The sequence below is a fragment of the Lynx rufus genome, unplaced genomic scaffold (assembly GCF_022079265.1).
Source record: "Lynx rufus isolate CCGP_SWC_20201006 ecotype Redwood Valley unplaced genomic scaffold, mLynRuf1.p SCAF_4, whole genome shotgun sequence".
In the NCBI taxonomy this organism is placed as follows: domain Eukaryota; kingdom Metazoa; phylum Chordata; class Mammalia; order Carnivora; family Felidae; genus Lynx; species Lynx rufus.
Genome location: NW_025814856.1, coordinates 81,703,228 through 81,720,665, shown reverse-complemented (window position 1 = coordinate 81,720,665; position 17,438 = coordinate 81,703,228). Strand labels below are relative to the sequence as shown.

The window sequence follows — 17,438 nt, the reverse complement described above, 5'->3', positions numbered from 1 at the left end:
TGCGCCACCCAGGCGCCCCACCTTTTAATAGTTTTCTATACACATTTAAGAGTCTTTGTATCTGCTCTTTTCCTTAAGATTACTCTACCGGTGACATTCTCATTGTCATCATCATCATCATCAGGAGAAAAAGACCTTTGATATGAACTATACAGAATTTTTTAAAAAAACCTTTTCACTCCTGGTTGATGTTTCCTTTACTCTCAGAGATACATAAAATATTTAGGACAAGTAAATATAGCCAACCGTCTTATCCTACCAATCAGGAAGTCAAAGCCCAGTTGCGCTAGGTCACATTGATGCACTCACAAAACCGAGAGAGGGCAAGAATCTTTTGGTTCACTATTACAATGTATTCTCAGTGAGGAAACCTCTCAAAACCATCTCAACCTATACAAGATAATCCTATCCCTACCATTACCCCTAAATATGAACAGCCGTTTCAAGCTACGGAAGGCTGTGTGTATTGTTGCTGTATGTACACACAAGTCTATTTATCTTAACTTCTGCAAGTTAATGACATAGCTGAAGCCCATGGCTTTCTGTGTTTAGCTAGAAGTTTTGCAATGCCCATTTCAAAATGTGTCCTATATTTCCCTTGGTAGCCAAGGCCCTGTCTTTATGGTGGAAAAAAAATTCCTCTGTTATCCTATTTTTCTGTGTTAGATAAAAGTAGAGAATATTCCAGGGGAGATATATGAATGGCTGATAAGTGTATGAAAAGATGTTCAACATCACTAGTCACTAGAGAAGTGAAAATCAAAACCAAAATGAAATACAACTTCATACCCCCGAGGATAGCTATGATAAAAAAAAAAGACAGCAATAACAAGTGTTGGCAGGGATGTGGAGAAATCTGAACCTTCATACACTGTTGGTGGGAATGTAAAATGATGTGGATGATGTGGAAAACATGTCCATTTCTCAAAATGTTGAACATGGAGTCAGCATATGACCTAGCAATTCCACTTGTAGGTATATACCTGGGAGGAAGCATAGATCAGCTCAACTGAACAGAGAGCACCCATGGATCACAGCCCATGACCTACAGATAAGAGTTAGAGAAAAAGCAGGCTCTAGAAAGGAGGTCTGAACTTTGGTACCAGGAATGTGAATGAGTTACGTATGGTGAGGGGCTCTCAAGGGGTGGGCCATCTCCCAGGAGACATGAAGACCCTGCTCTGGGGGAGATCCTCATGAAGAAGACACTGAACTATGACTGAAAGAAGGAAGTTGAATTTTGGGGGTGGAAATGAGAGGCTGACTCTTAGAAACTGTTTTGTACAACTGACTCATTTCATAGGTGTAAGGACTGCATTTATAACTGGATCTAGAACCATCATCTCCTGCTGGAGCTGAGGTGTTACTGAGAACCCTGGTTGTCTTGAATGGCAGGCAAAGGCCGGAAGACCACTGATTTGGCAGCTAGCTGGGGGCACTTAATTTAGGCATCCCAGATCTTTTAGTAGAAAATCCCTTCAGTGATAATAATTAACACTAGGAAATTGTAGGATGCTAAATGACTATAACATTTTGGGATTTTTGGGTAACATTAATGTGTCCATGAAGAATGTATACTGTCATTCAATGTTCTTTTCTTCTAATTTTCTTATAATACACTGGGGTCTGAATGAGAGGATAAGGTGTTTAGACCACAGGTTCTGACCCCAAACAAACGTGATAAAGGTAAGGTATCCTTATAAGGTGACCTAGATCCTTCATGATACTGCTCTGGAACTAGGGTGGAAAGCACATTACAGAGTTAGTAATAGAAGAATTTCAACAAGCCACCCCACATGGCCTTTATTTCTTCCTTGACAGACAACAAATGGAAAACTTTGGTACAATCCTGGTTCAGCCACAGTGTGTCTGTGGGGAAAATCATGTAACTTTTCTGTGTCTTAGTCCTCATCTTAAAAGGTAAACAGGGAGACCTCAAGGTTAAATACTTAAGAGAGGTGCCAGCCAATTATATTGATTTGTATCCTAATTTGAAAAAAAAATGATAATATGTTTCATGAGACAAACAGGAACATTTGAATACTGAGTACTAAGTAAATATTGAGTAAGAAGCTGTCATTAATTTTTAGGTGTGATAATGATATCATAGTTATATTTTTTAAAGTTCTCTTTTAGAGATACATACTAAAATATTTACAGTTGAAATGATATGTCTGGGAATTCCTTCAAAATTGGGGGGGCAGGAGTGAGTGGTGCTATTGAAAAATAAGGTTGCTCAAAAGTCAATAATAGTTGAATGACAGTTGAAGCTGGGTGATGACTCTACTGAAGTATAGTTTGCTATTTTCTTAAATTTTGTTATGTTTTAAATAGATAAACGTGAGCCAAAAATAATCTGTGGTCCCTTCAAATTCATAGTAAAATTTTGATTTGACGATTACAAAGAAAAGAAAATGGTTATCCTATTTTTTGGTAAAATAAGGATTTATTATTTTCACTGAGAATCATAATTAGTAATGATACTAACAACTACAGTGTTCTGAGTAGGCCTACTGACAGCATTAAAGACTTTGGACCATCCTTCAAATAAAAGGAATTTCCTATAATTTTTAAAACACCTTCTCAAAGGAGAATGACTTCTATTTAATTGTTAAAGCAATCTTAAGAATCCATAGATAGCAATATGGGTGAAGTACAGCCAAGTCTCAAATTCTCTAATAAAATTTTGGCAACAAGATTGACAACAGAGAAACCTTAGTTGGAATGCAGAATTTCTGTAAACAGTTTTATTCTCTGTTGTAGTGGAAATGGAAATAGATTTTATTGTCTTAACGTGCAAATATTAACATATTCAGTATGTGAAAATCAATAGTACCATAGTTTACATCCAACAAAATTATTTTTTTATATTTATTTATTTATTTTTGAGAGAGAGAGAGAGAGAGAGAGCGCACAAGCAGGGAAGGGGCAGACAGAGGGAGACAGAGAATCTGAAGCAGGCTTCAGGCTCTGAGCTGTCAGCACAGAGGCTGACACGGGGCTTGAACCCATGAACTGTGAGATCATGACCTGAGCTGAAGTCAGACGTTCAACCAACTGAGTCACCCAGGTGCCCCAGAAGAAATTATTTTATGTTCTGTTGTCCTGAAACACCAACAGAAATTTGGTAAAGCAACAGCAATGATGTTCAAAGTATCAAAATGATGCATGAGAAAATGGTGACGTAAGAGAAGTCTAAGGTTTCCTTGACCTGACTGAAAAATTTTAGCATGATGTTCAGTAAAACAAATGTCTGTAAAAAGTCTTTCAGAACTTACTAGAAAACTGGAAGTAACAATGGAGATAAATAATACCAAGGCAAGTTAAAAAAAAAAAATCCCTCCTTTAAAAAAATGAATTTGTAATTCCCTTGAATATTTCTCCAAGACAAACCCCCAGAATACTATCTTTAGTTATTTGGTTTTCTTAGCAAAATATCTTTTCTTTGAAGTTATAGTTGGGATTATCATTGAAAATATCCTCCCTCCCTAAGTCTGTTTACCTGCAAACAGGTAGAGACTCCTCTAGCCCCATTCCATTATCCCAATCCTTCCACAATCTTTTTGCCCTTTCTCGTGCTTATCACTTTTCCTGTAAACTTCCCACAAACATTAAGTAGTGTCCATGCTGTGGCTAAAACCATCTGGCTTCCAAAGTGTTGCAGTTAATCTTTAAAGACAGTGGTATTGCTAGGTCATTAGGGCTGGTAGGAGGGAATGGATCATCTTCAAACTGTGACTTAAAATAGCCAAGTCACACCTGAGCCTTCCAGTGGCAGCACCCACCCCCTGCTCTTTTCTCAGTGGATTTGAGTTACCTGCCCTTCTGTTGACCTACCCTCCTTCTCAGGTGACATTTCAAGAACCCATGCTACTTGAGCCACCTGTTATTTTTAGATCTGGGGTTAGTAAACAGGAGGAGGCAGATTCAACTTAGGGGCTATGAAATTGATTTTGGTATCTTCCTCTCCTTTTCAGCCTCTCTCAAGAACTCCTGCATTCTCTCTCCCTATTTCTTCGAGGGCTGTATCTCTTAGGCAAGCAATAAAAATGTAGAACTAATAGGGGCGCCTGGCTGGCTCAGTCGGTTAAGTGCTGACTTGGCTCAGGTCATGATCCACAGTCTGTGGGTTCGAGCCCCGCGTCAGGCTCTGTGCCGACAGCTCAGAGCCTGGAGCCTGCTTTGGATTCTGTGTCGCCCTCTCTCTCTGCCCCTCCCCTACTCACGCTCTGTGTGTGTCTCTCTCTCACGAATAAATAAACATTAAAAAAAAAATTTTTTTTAAATGTAGAACTAATAGACTGGTTAAGCCCATGGGCTCTGGGGCCAGACAAGCTTTATTTATTTCCAGTATCTTACTGAAACTTTTCTTTTGAAGGTCACTGACTATCTCCTTATGGAAAAATCTAGCAAATTTATTGTGAAACTTTTTTTTCATTACTCTATAGCGTGTGTCACTGATGGCCACCTCTTCCTACTTGATATTCTATTCTTACTTGCTCTTGGATACCATGTTCTTCTGATTCTTCTTAAACCCCCCTGAGTATATCCTCATGGTCCCTTTAAGAACTATTTCCACTCAATCTGCTACTAAATTTAAGGATCCTTTCTTTTCCTTTTGAATGCTCTCCCAAGTTGAACTGCTCCAGTTTTACAGCTTTGCCTATCACCTCTATGCTCATGCCTCCAAAGTTTATTATCTTTCCCTGGGCTCTGAACTTCATATTTCTGTCAAATGGATGTTTCCATTTGTATTTCTAGTCCCCACATTTAATTCAGCATCATTGGGTTGAATTTGCCACATTGTCCCTCCTGGGATCAACTTTTGCTTCCTCCCCACTTCTCACCACTCTCAAGGGCTTCAAACTTTACAGTCGTCTCCGGATGGGTGCAAGGGAGAAAAATCTAGTGAGTTTTATCAATTCTTTCTTTGAAATGTCCTGTAATATCCGTCCCATCCCCTGCTTGTTAGCTGTAGCCCAGACCCTTGTGACTTCATGGAAGTCATTATCACAATGCCTTTGCCACTTTCTCTTACTTGCCTCTCTGTTCTCCCAATTGTTTTTTTCTTGGAAGAATATTCTCAGCTCGAAATCCACCATAGTTCATTTTTCCAACAAGTCTAAACTCCTCTACCTTTCTTCAGTGCCTGTGATAGTTAAGCCAACTCCACTAACAAACAACTTTCCAGAGCATCCAGATATGAGCCCGCTGCCTTCACCAGCAACTCCTGGGCTCTTGCCGGGCCCATGAGCCCTGTTCACATTGTTTCCCTAATTTAGAAATGTCCTTCTCCTTACCCACCTAATTCCTAGCCATCCTTTAGGCCACCACCCATCTCTTCCATGAAACCCTCTCTAACTCCCGCATTCAACATTGTCTCCGATTTCTAGCCCATTCCTCATTGAAGCTCTCAATTATATACAGCGTGTTTTATTTTTAAGTTGTCTATTTTTCTCCAATGAGATGGTAACCCCCTCCAGGGCAGGAACTTAAGGCAGTGTCCTACCATTACCATGGGTTTGCTCTTGTTAAGTGAGCTTAGGAAGACTTCTTAGTCTGACTGAAGGTAAAGTCTGATAATAAACTTGTGCTATGCTTAACAAGTATGATTATGTTGTTAACTCATAGATGTAAAAATGATTTACATTTTATAAATACTTACAATGTCCCAAACTCATCCATGCACATTGATTAGATTTCTTAAAAGTTTACTTATTTTGAGAGAGTGTGAGAGCAAGGAAGGGGCAGAGAGAGAGGGACAGAGAGCACACCAAGCAGGCTCTGTGCTGTCAGTGCAGAGCCTGATATGGGGCTCGATTTCACAAACCGTGACCTGAGTCGAAATCAAGAATCAGAATGCGTAACCACTGAGCCACCCTGGCAGCCCCATTTATTAGATTTTTATACAGCAAAAAGTCTCATTTTTCACATGAAGACCCTGCAACTCTGGGACATGGAATGACTACCTTAAAGCTCACAGGGCTGAAAAGCTGGAACTCTCCACTAAAACACAATGCTTTCCACTCATTTATTTCTCTGTAGTAAGATCTAACTTAAGCAGTGTATATGGGAGTAATAGAAACTATGATTCGATCTATAGCAGCTTATTTAGGTTTTAACATAGAAATGTCTGGAGCAGAGTGTAATGTCTCTTATGTTTACTCTCAGGGCCCCCTTCCCAGTGAAATGTAGCAGCATCCATTCAGTTCAACTCAGAAACCACAGTCATCTTCAACATTGCCCCTCCCCTCCCCTTCTCACGTCCATTTCATCATTAAACTTAATTTTATCACTTCTATTCCTCTTGAATTTCTCCACTTGTCTTCATGTCTCCTGCACCTTACTCCAAGCTTCCAGCACTTACTGCCTCTAGAAGAGTCTCCTTACAGCTACTCGTATCCTCCCCAATTTGTTTTCCAGTTAGAATACGCTTTTCTGATGCAAATCTGAGCATGTCCCCCTATTCCTGGGGAACTTCAGCAGGCTTTTAAGCACCTATGTAACCATCCCCAGATCTTCAGTAAGACCTCCAATGCTCTTCATGGTCTCACTCCATCTCACTCCGCTCTCTCTTTAGATCTGATACATTCTTTCAGTGTCTCACATATGCCTGCTACTTCCTATCATAGGTTGTTTTCCTTGCCTGGAACACCTCCCCCTACTGTTCCCTTAGTCAATTCCTATCCATCCTTTATCTATTACTTCAATTATGCTTTCCTCCAGAAAGTGGTCCTTGACTCTCCTGATAAAGGCAAATCTCCCTAGGACATATCATCTCTCAGCATCATGCAACTGTCCTCCATCAGTTACCACAGCTGAATTTTTTATTTACTTCTGTGATTACTGCTGGTTTCTGGTTAATAGTTCTTTTTCCCACTGGACTGAAAATTTGTTGAGGCAGGGGTAAGTTCATCCCCCTCACACAGACCTAGCATCCAATTAAACACTTCAAAAAATATTTGTTTAATGAATAAGTGAATGAATAATTGCTACTGGTAACTACCGGCCATTTTAGTTTGGGTAATGATTTTATGTCAATTTGTGGATAACCGACCTCAGGTGACTCTTAACTACCACTGTGCCAACAATACTGGAACCCTAGCCTTGTGGTCCTATGATAAGCGAACAGGTGGACAAATCTACCACCGGCACATTGTCACTCCTCACCCCTATTGAGCAGATGGCTTTAAGTCATCAGCATCATGTTTGTTTATAGGGAAGAGCTACGAGCTGAAATTCTCAATTCTAGAGAGCAAAGTAAACATAGGTGTCGCAATACTTTGCAAATGTGGAGGCAGTAAGTTGAACTCAAGACAAGGAAGTACCACATTTAAAAAGTAGCTGGATATAAGAGCAGATAGAGTATAGTTATGCTAAGTTGTGTTTGAGACAAAGTGTTCTGAGTCTCGCACACTGTTCTCCTCATCTCTGGCATAGGGCAGAGCACAATAAGAAGTAGGTCTGGCTTGGGCTCCATCCATGTGCATTTCTTTCTGAATTATCTACAAGGCCTTATTACAAGGCAGGACCACCTTTAAGACCACTGTATAACAGGGGCTTTGAGGGTAGTACAATAAGCAGTGCATATTTTCTATATGGTAACAAGAGGAAAGGGATGCTCATCAGATTTCTCAGCTTATCATTTGAAAGGGCCAAATTCTTATGGGTAGGTGCAAAAGACAATTAAAAGATATATTAAAAGAGGAGGAATAATTACCTTTCTTGAGTAGAAAAGTCAAGGGTATAATCACTAGCTGGAGTAAATCTTAGAATGTCTTTTATTTGCAAAATGCTACCAAGTAGCTGGGTAATAATTCACAGAATTCATAAAGCCTTAAAAGACTGTTGCCTTAATGGAGTTTTTTTTTCTATTTTACTTATTAAGATCACCTTAATAATTCATGCATGGCAATACCTTTAACGAGCAACAAAATCTCACGTATCTCATTTAAACTTGGCAACTCTACTGACAGTTAATATAGTCTCGTAGCTCTGAGCCAGCAATTGTAGAGGGGCCTTAGGCTGTTAGTAACTGAAACCATCTCATTTATGATAATCCCAAGAAAAGTTATGTCCTAGATGAATAGTTGAATTTTATGATCATTTGCTAGGAAGATTTATTCATTCTTCATTTGTGGGGAAGCGAGGGACCAATAATGAGCCCAGACTGTAACTCCCGTTCCACATAATTGCACTGGTTGCTTTGCTTCTGTCTTAACGGCAACAACTGATTACCATTTTTTTGGGGGGGGGGAGGGAACAGAATTTCCCATCAAGATTTTAAAGCTTTCCTATGATTAGCACCTCCTTGGATAGTGAAAAGAGAGAAGGTCAGGGAACACCATCCAGTAGGCAAGGTGAATTCTCTGTATAACTCAAATAAAGCACTTTCCAGGCAATTTTATTAAGCCACCACCATTTCTTATGGACTCAATGAATGACACATTCATAATTGTTTTTCATATAAAAGAATGCTCCAGGTGGTAATTCTCGAGATACTGTTTAAAATAAAATTTCAAAAGCAGACAATAATTTTAATACACACTTATTTGCTCTATTGATATGACACCACTCACTGCTATACCTACGGTAGTCTAACAACAGACTCCATTTAAACCTATTCTGTATGCAATGTGCCTGTTTTAAATTTAAGTGAATCAAGTCGGAGACTCTCACTGATCCATATACTGTTTTCTTGAATATGCCATTCTTTAAAAATGTTAGAAATAAAAGTCAGTATAGGCCCGGCTTTTGGGAAAAAAAAAAAAAACACAACAATGTCACCACAAAAACTGGCTTCTATTTTGCTTATTTTTTTTATTCCTCCTTTTTTAAAGTAAGCTCTACACCCAGCATGGGGTTTGAACACAAGACCCCAAGATCAAGAGTTGCATACTTCACTGACTGAGCCAGCCAGGTGCCCTTATTTTGCTTCCTAAGATCACCTTGTTCATTCATGGCTGGCAATACCATCAATCAATAGCAAAATTGCATGTATCTCATTTAAACTTGTTGTCCTAAAAGCTGATATGCCAAATTATATCAGATTTGGGTTCACTACATGCAGAAGCATCCATACCTGGTATAGGGAGGGAGAGGCAGAGTGATTCTGGTCCATTTGTTGAAAGTGTCTGATACCAGGATCCGCTGCAGGTGATAGCGACTGCATTCAACATTGGTAGGTAGACAATCCCTTACCAATGGGTGCCATGATAATCCAAGGTCTACTGAGTATTCCAATTCAATAGCTGAAACAGGAAACACCATTCTGAATAGAAATACATGTATGTAGACCCAGGAACGGTAAATATTTATATCTTCTTATGTTTTAATTTCACTTAGATGTCAATTTGATTTTTCCTCCGTATTTATGTTTCCTATTTTGAAATGTTTCCCGGTTTGATTTTTCCTTCCATGCAATATTAGTTATTATTTTTCACTTTCCAGATTAAAATAAATTTTCTTTTAAGGGGGTATGATCAAGTGAAACATAAATTTTCCTAAATCACTCCTTATAGTGAGAAACTTTCAGAACAAGCATAAGAAAACCATTGTTTATATGCAGTTAAAGCAACAGTAATGATAGTTATATATATATATATATTTATTGTTTAATCTAATAGTTACAATATATTATAAAATTATACAAACTATATATAATTTGAGGTACTGTAACTCTATGGTATCTATTTAATAGTTAACATACAAATACAAACATAGTAACCACATATTTTAAAGATTACTTTTTAAAAACTTTTAAAAAACTGAGCAACTTTCCCTAAATTTGACCATTCAATAGGGATCCTGACCAATAATGCCAGTTTTGCTCCTGATACAGGTGAAACTTCTTACAAGTTGCAAAATCTCTTTTGCTCTTACCCTGCTCTGCTGTGTCGTGGAATATACTGGGAAATAAGAGAAGTATCAGGAGGGACCTGAAGGACCTGTAATTTGTGCCAAAGAAGGCAGTCAGGCTGTGGGTCTATGAAAAGATACTTTTCTTTTTCTTCTTCTGAAAAATTCAACTTATGTTCTAGGTTTTGTATTTCTCTTTAAGTCTTTGGAAACTGCTTCAGGCCCAACCTCCCTATTGAAATTGCTTCCTCTAAGGCCGTGATTCTCAATCTTGGCTGCACACTGAAATCACCTGGGTACCGTTAGAAACCACTAATGCCAGGGTCCCACCCCCAGGGATTGTGATTTCACTCTTCTGGGGCACAGCCAAGGTATCAGGAGATTTAAAGCTCCCCAGGTGATTGTCATGCACAGCCAGTGTGGGACCACTCACTTCAGGGAGGTTCCTAGCAACCTTTTCTAGTTAAATACAATGGTTCATCTCAGTCTTCATTGTTCTTCCTACAGCATTGGATGTTATTGATTATTCCCCAATTCTTGAAACTTTCTTTTCTTTTGGAGGACATTATTCTGAATCTCCTCTCTTTCTTTCCTGTGACTCCCGTGCTAACTAGCCCAGCTGTGGGCATTCTTCCAGACTCCATTTCTGGTCTTCTGTTTTATGTGTATACTCCTTGGGCTTCAACTATGACCTGTGTGCCCAGATTTGCCAATTTTATGTCTCCAAGCAATTTCATTAATTCAATAAATGTTTGCTCAGCCTGGCATTGCACCGGATGCTGGCCTATTGTGGGTGCACAGTATAGAAAAAGTTCCTGCTTTCCATATTGTAAGTCCTCTTCACTCAGGGGATCTCCACTAAAAATTACTTCTAGGACTTGTTGTGATGAGCACCGGGTGTTATATGTGATGAATCCTTAAATTCTACTACCAATATTACACTATATGTTAACTAACTAGAATGTAAGTAACTTGAAACAAACAAAAAAATAAATAAAAAAAACGACTTCTACCCCAACTAAAGAAAAACTCACCATTTTCCCTAATAAATAAACATCTTTTCTTCACTACTAAATTCTTTTCTTTTAAATGTTTATTTATTTATTTTGAGAGAGAGAGAGAGAGAGAGAGAGAGAGAGAGAGAGAGAGAGAATCCCAAGCAGGCTCTGCACTGTTAGTGCAGAGCCTGATGCAGGGCTTGATCCCATGAACTCTGAGATCATGACCTGAGACAAAATTAAGAGTCAGACACTTAACTGACTAAGCTATTCAGGTGCCCCTCTTAACTACTAAATTCTATCAATGGCAATGCTTTTGCACTTGTTTTCTGGGTTCAAAATTTATAAATTATTTTGGAAATTTTACTTTTCTCTCTTCTTTACCCTGTGTTCAAACTGTCAGCTGGTTGTGAGATTTTCTGCTTCTTTCCTTTTTGTTTGCATTGTCTCACATCAATATTATCCATCCTATTTCTCTTCATGCCACATCCTCTGGAGATTACCACTGGGGCTTCCTTATTGGGATTCTTGCCTACCCACTTTCATCAGCTTTTGGGCTCATCTCCCAGAAACACACCATGACGCTTCTCTGCACTTGAGTCCTTTTATTCATGTCCTTGTCAGGTACAAATTCTTTTTTTTTTAAACTTTTTAAAACATTTTTCAAATCTTTTTTTAATGTTTATTTTTGAGAGAGAGCATGAGTGGGGAGGGGCAGAGAGAGAGAGAGAGGGAGACACAGAATCGGAAGCAGGCTCCAGGCTCTGAGCTGTCAGCACAGAGCCCGACGCGGGGCTTGAACCCACGAACGGTGAGATCATGACCTGAGCCAAAGTCAGATGCCCAACCAACTGAGCCACCCAGGTGCCCCTATAAATTCTTGTATGTGCCTTGTAAGGCTCTTCTTAGTTGGCAACTCTGCTTATCCATCTCTGCTTTCCTCTTTGATTTTGTCATTCAGTTCAACCTTTCTCAAGAGGCTGTGCCAGCCTATAGTAGAAAGTACACAGGAGGGTAGAGTGTCAGTCCTGGTGCTAGTGCAGGCCTATTGTGTCATAGCTTACCTCCTTCGGTTCCCATCCATTTCTTATGCTACTGAGGGAGTAGGCATCTAGAACCTTACCACCCTTTTCCATTTTCAAAATCAGCACTTTCCTCTCCTCCACTAGATGCAAATATTGCCTGTTCAGGCAGGTCTGCTCATGGCTTTCGGCATGGACTAGGAGGACCCCCACCTCTGTCTCTTTGCTTATGCTGCCAGCCTAGCTTGGGGTGTCCTTTCTTCTCTATTCACTCTTCAAATCCACTGCAACCATCAATGCCCACTTGAGACAGCTTCTTTGTGAAATCTTCCCAAACTCCTTGGATTGGCCATCCATTGGTCATCTCACTCTCCTTTGAGCTCTCATCACATTTGGCATCAACACCAATCCACAGATCACTTGACTTTGTCATTTATTGCACTCTAACTTTTGGAAGTATCCCCTCAACTAGACCTATTGAAGACAGATGGGTACCTTATACTTTTCCAAGTTCCACCCCTGCTGACTAGGTTAGTGCTGACTAATTGATCCTGAGGTAGAAGCTGCACTTCTGGGAGTCCCCTTAAGATATGTCCACTAAGTTCAAACTAGCAGAAATATGAAAAATCTGGATTTTGTAAGACCTTGGAAGTAACCAAATTTGTCAGATGTTGGCCCCCCAGAATCTAAAACAGAACAAGGTCCTTGTGAACATTCTAGTTTGTATCTCTTGGAGGAAGAATGATAAGGGGTGGTAAAAGGCTGGAAGACTACCAGAATCCCAACAGGTTTGCATTCCAGTGAAGGCTCCAAGTATGCAATGATGTCAGTTTTTGTATCTCCTAGGATAGGTGTGTGCGTGTGTGTGTGTGTGTGTGTGTGTGTGCAAGTCATGTGTGAGTAGGAGTGTGTGTGTATACAACCTTGAGGATGCAAACTGGTCACAATGAGGGTGGCCTAGAATATGCTATGACCTAGAATGGTGAAAAGTATAAGGCAAAATGGGAACAACAAAATGTCATGATTCCTGGGGAGTTGGAAAGAAGACAGTAACCAGACTAATCTAAAGCCCTATGAATTAAAACCTATGCAAATGCAAATTTATGTGTAAATCCTATGGCTTATTCTGGCATTCTCTATGTGATGAGAGTTCTAATTCTGCAAATCTGATCGTACAAGAAAATTCTGGATTTTCCAACAAGAGATAAATTAGGGGTTATTATCTCTCTCTCTCTCTCTCTCTCTCTCTCTCTCTCTCTCTCTCTCTCTCTCTACCTGGAAATGGGGTAATGTTCCTCTACCCGGAAATGGAATTTTTACCGTAACAGGAGTCTGTGACTGAGCAGGAGGCAGCGAAATCTATCTGCAGGAATGAATCCTCGTTCACAGCAATGTCTGTGGTGACCACATAGCGGGTGCTGGCCTTTTCAATGAAGACTAGGGCATCTCCGGTAGAGCCACACACAGGCATCTTGGTGCCTCCTGGGTGAAGCAGCCATTTCCTACTATCCAGGGTTATGAAATCATCCTCTAAGACTGTATTACCAGAAATATTTCCTCCAATAAGAATCTGAAATGTATTTTCAAGAAAACAAATTTTTAATATGGTTTCAAGAGACGAGACGAGTTCAGTCTTTTTGTTTGTTTTTATCTGTCAGATTGCTCAAAACTGGCATCATACAGCAAGCATACTGTTTGGGGCCTTTCAGAATGCTTTTGTTTATGTGGTCTGCTTGCCCATCTGGCAAGAAGCTACAGAAAACAAATTGAAGTATTGACAAAACCATTCACAGCCTTCATGGGCCAAATTGTGCCTTTGGAAACTACATGCACCCAAGCTGGGAAAGCAAAAGTTGGCTTACATGTGATTATTTTCCATGTGAAATTTCTATTTAAGGACAGTTGTATCCTAAAGCATTTCAGTTCCAATTTTTTGCATGGATTCTATCATTTGTTAACAGGTTCTTTGAGATCTATTTGATATGCATTTTATTATGTATGAAGATCGTTTAGAAGCGTCCATGAGGCTGTTAGGAAGATTTACTTATTTCTTCTTCAAAGGCTAGGAACGAGGATTTGTCAACTACTGCATGTGGTACCAGTGCTAATTTGCACATTTTCCTTTTCAGAGAATTATAACCTCGCATCACACTTGATAAAGTCCCTCTATCCATATGGCAGAATTCTCTATGAGCAGGACCTGGGCCTTCTGTTGTGTTGCTGGTTTTTATAGGCTCAGGCAATTGAAGGAAAAGAGAAGGAAAGGAAGCTAACTGCCATATCTAATCTAGCTGTATGCCTTTGGGCAGGTCATTCAATTGTTGGTCCTGGGCTTCCTCTACTGAGCGAGGGGGCCGGACTGGATGCTTTGTAGGCCACATGCAGCTCAAGTGCCAAACATTACAATAGTTAATCCTGAGTGGACTGACCTGGTCGATAACCCAGGGACTGTAGAAGTGCCCATTTTCAGATGGTTGCCACCAGCGGAGGCGAGTAGAAGTGGAACGGGCCTTCAAGGGTATCTCCAGGGCAATGTACCTGCCCACGTTGCTGGAGTTGCTGAAAAGGAACTCTTGAAGGAGGCTCCATGAGAGGCCGCCATTGAGTGAATACTGTAGAAGCACGGGTTGGCTCCTGGGGTCAGGAACACCTTTACCACATCCCAGCCTCATGAAGAACTGCACGAATCTGACATGAGTAAAGTTTACTGTAGATTTTTTCACTTCAGTGAGAAATGCACACTATTAACATAAGACAAGCACACAGGGTAATACGGGGAAAGTGCACGGTTTTAAAGAATATGATGATTTAACAAGTGTCTAAAGCAATCATTTCAAATCCCAATTTTCCTTGTTAATGTAAGAGAGTTAATGAAATGAAAAAAAGGCAATTCTGTTCTCAAGTTTATATTTTGTACCCTTCCACAGAGGAGAGTCTGAGGGAACTGAGCATTCCCCAATCCTGTTGCTACTCTATAAGAAGATGGGAGGGGTCCAAAGCCTCTTCAAGTTTGGGAGTGTGTATTGCTATCTATTTAAGACAAATTTGTCCTTAGTATCTGAAGCTGGAAGAATGCTATGAATGTAGTTTATGCCGTTAATTGGCGAAATCATCCATTTTCAGGTCTTACCAGTTTTTCAGATCTCATGTTATTGGTTTTGGGGAGACACATTTAAATTCAGTAGTTGTAGTACCTCTTTGTGAAAGACCAGGCATCTTTTGGAAGAGGTGTGCCGAGCCTGGGCCTCTTTTCTGTCTTTTGTGCCAGGGGCAGGAAAGTGAGTGTGGGGTGGTGGTAATAGTGGGCTGTGCCAGCCTCTGACTATTGCTGGGTCTGGGATGGATGAGACTGGCCATCGAGAATCATGGCGGCCAGCCAGTGGCAGCCTTTCCAACTGGCAGGGAGGTGGACAGAGTGGCAGCAACCAGCTGGGGTGCCAAGGAAAACTAGCTCACATGTTATCTTTGGCAGGCAAGCGGCTGGTGCCTGGTCTGGCCGCTATGCTAGCTGGTAATGCAGAATAAATTTCGTGTGTAACCCACCACATACACCCAATTATGTATGCATGTCAAACACAGGCAGCATATTGGGGCTCATAATGAAAGTTATCAGTTCCATATATAAAACCATGCATTCTTCATGGGTTCCTCCCCTCCCCCATCTCCATTAACTGGGCACTCATTTATCTCATAACCCCAAGAACATTGGGATTTTACATGGAGCATTTTGAGGTCAATATATGCAAATCCCACACAGCATGCTACTGAGATGAGATAAATAATGGAGCTTTTTAACACTGGATTAATGAAAAAAAATACATAGTGCCTAGTGACGTTTAGAACTATAAAAACAATAACCATTTACAGAAAAAAGCCTTTTAGCCTATTGTCTATTGTATTGGGAAATGTTTATATTAATTTAGTTATGGACAAATCTATGTCAGAATTATTTTGGAAAGATCTAATAATTTCTAAATTAGAGAACTTGGCTGCTAATGATAAATCTGAAATAAAAAGCATCAAATTAAACCATATGCATTAAAATAGGATGAAGATAAATAAAACTTGCTTTCTATAATAGTAAGATTATCTCACAGAATTGTATTTTTATGAGGCATGCTCAAATTTATAATTCAATAAAATAAAAGATTTAGGTAAAAGAGAAGGAAAAATATGTTGAGATACATTTTAAGATTCTCTGAAATGTTCTGAAAAACAAAAACACGACTTCTTTGTTCACTTGCAAAAAATAGGTCAGGGTTCCATTTTACACATGTTAAGTTGTCTTCTTTATTTTCCTGGCTAAGTTTTTGGCTCGTCAAGTGATCAAGGGATATACATCTTGACAGGACATAATCCTCTGAGCCAGTTTAAAATGTTTGTTTCTCAGTGGCTGTGCTCAAGTCAGAAAATGAGTACCTAGAAAGCAGGAGCAAATCATTGGAAAGAAAGGCTTACAAAGAATAAGGCTACACTTCAAATATTTTTTACTTAAACTGCTAATGGATATAAAATCAATTGTGAATAATTGGAGGATGCATGGTATTTCAGTTAAGCTTTTACTAAGCATGGTGTAGATAATTTTCCACGTAGTCCAAGTGCTCATGAAAAGTATTCTCTAGAAGGTGGATAAAAAAGATGCAACATTATTTTCTGGAAGTGAAAGGAAGTTAAACATTGTCATTTCCTAGTCACTGTCTTATAACCATCACTGTCTTGATATTAACTTTTGTCTGTTTAGCTATGTTTCATTTCTGATCTAGTTTATTTTGCAAAGCTCTCTGTTTTAGAATAGAAATTATGTACATCATGTCTTAATGGAGTCTTAGATAAGACAGCAGCTCAGCATGTCCCATGGATAGCCTTGCTCTTCACATGTCTGCTTTTTTCTGATGTACTTATGTTCTGTTACTATCACAATGTGGTTTCTCAATAGCATCCCAAAATGTTTACCTAGCATGTGATAAATCCAGATCTCGTGTTGTCAACATGCGCAAGCCATCTTCATTGAAAAAGAGGTTGTTTCCACTGGAAAGGATTCCACACTTCCGAGATGGCTTTCCACCACTCATTAATAAGAATCTATCAGATTCTAGCTGACCTGAAAAAAAAAAAGCAGTAAATGTGATTTACCTATGACCGCAAATATAGGCATATTCTTTTTTAAAGGACTAGGGCCTTATGTAGTTTTGAAATACAAAGTCATAAATATCGAAGTCATAGATTTTGGGATAAGAGGTCTCTTCAACAGTTTAGCTTGTGTGAATTGTTTAAACTTAGCTGGATAATTTAAGGGTCCACATGATAGAAGGGGGAAGAAGGCTTTTTCTGAGTATCTATGGTCTAGCCAGATGTGTCCTTCCTTTCTGCTCTTCTATGCTGCAGAAAATGACACTGGCTGGTCAGAGAGTGATTCTGGCCAAAAGTAAGAGCATAATGTAGCTTTTCCACTGGCTTTTTGATTGTATCTTTGCTACTCTGAGGACAGTATCAGGCAGGTGTTATAAAATATTTTTAAAAAACACAGTTTTAATGGGAGACATTACAGAGTAATTTAATA

General features: G+C 39.5%; 1 protein-coding gene across 2 annotated transcripts in view; it reads right to left on the bottom strand.

Annotated features, from left to right (window-relative positions):
• RELN (reelin) overlaps nucleotides 1-17,438 on the bottom strand; it is a 528,348-nt gene that overhangs the window by 54,789 nt on the left and 456,121 nt on the right. For both annotated transcript variants that reach the window (XM_047096965.1, XM_047096964.1), the window contains exons 43-46: nucleotides 16,832-16,979; nucleotides 14,308-14,566; nucleotides 13,199-13,448; nucleotides 9,083-9,251 (exon numbers count right to left, since the gene is read on the bottom strand). In XM_047096965.1, coding sequence (XP_046952921.1) covers nucleotides 9,083-9,251; nucleotides 13,199-13,448; nucleotides 14,308-14,566; nucleotides 16,832-16,979 — 826 coding nt within the window. The remainder of the gene's footprint in view (nucleotides 1-9,082; nucleotides 9,252-13,198; nucleotides 13,449-14,307; nucleotides 14,567-16,831; nucleotides 16,980-17,438) is intronic.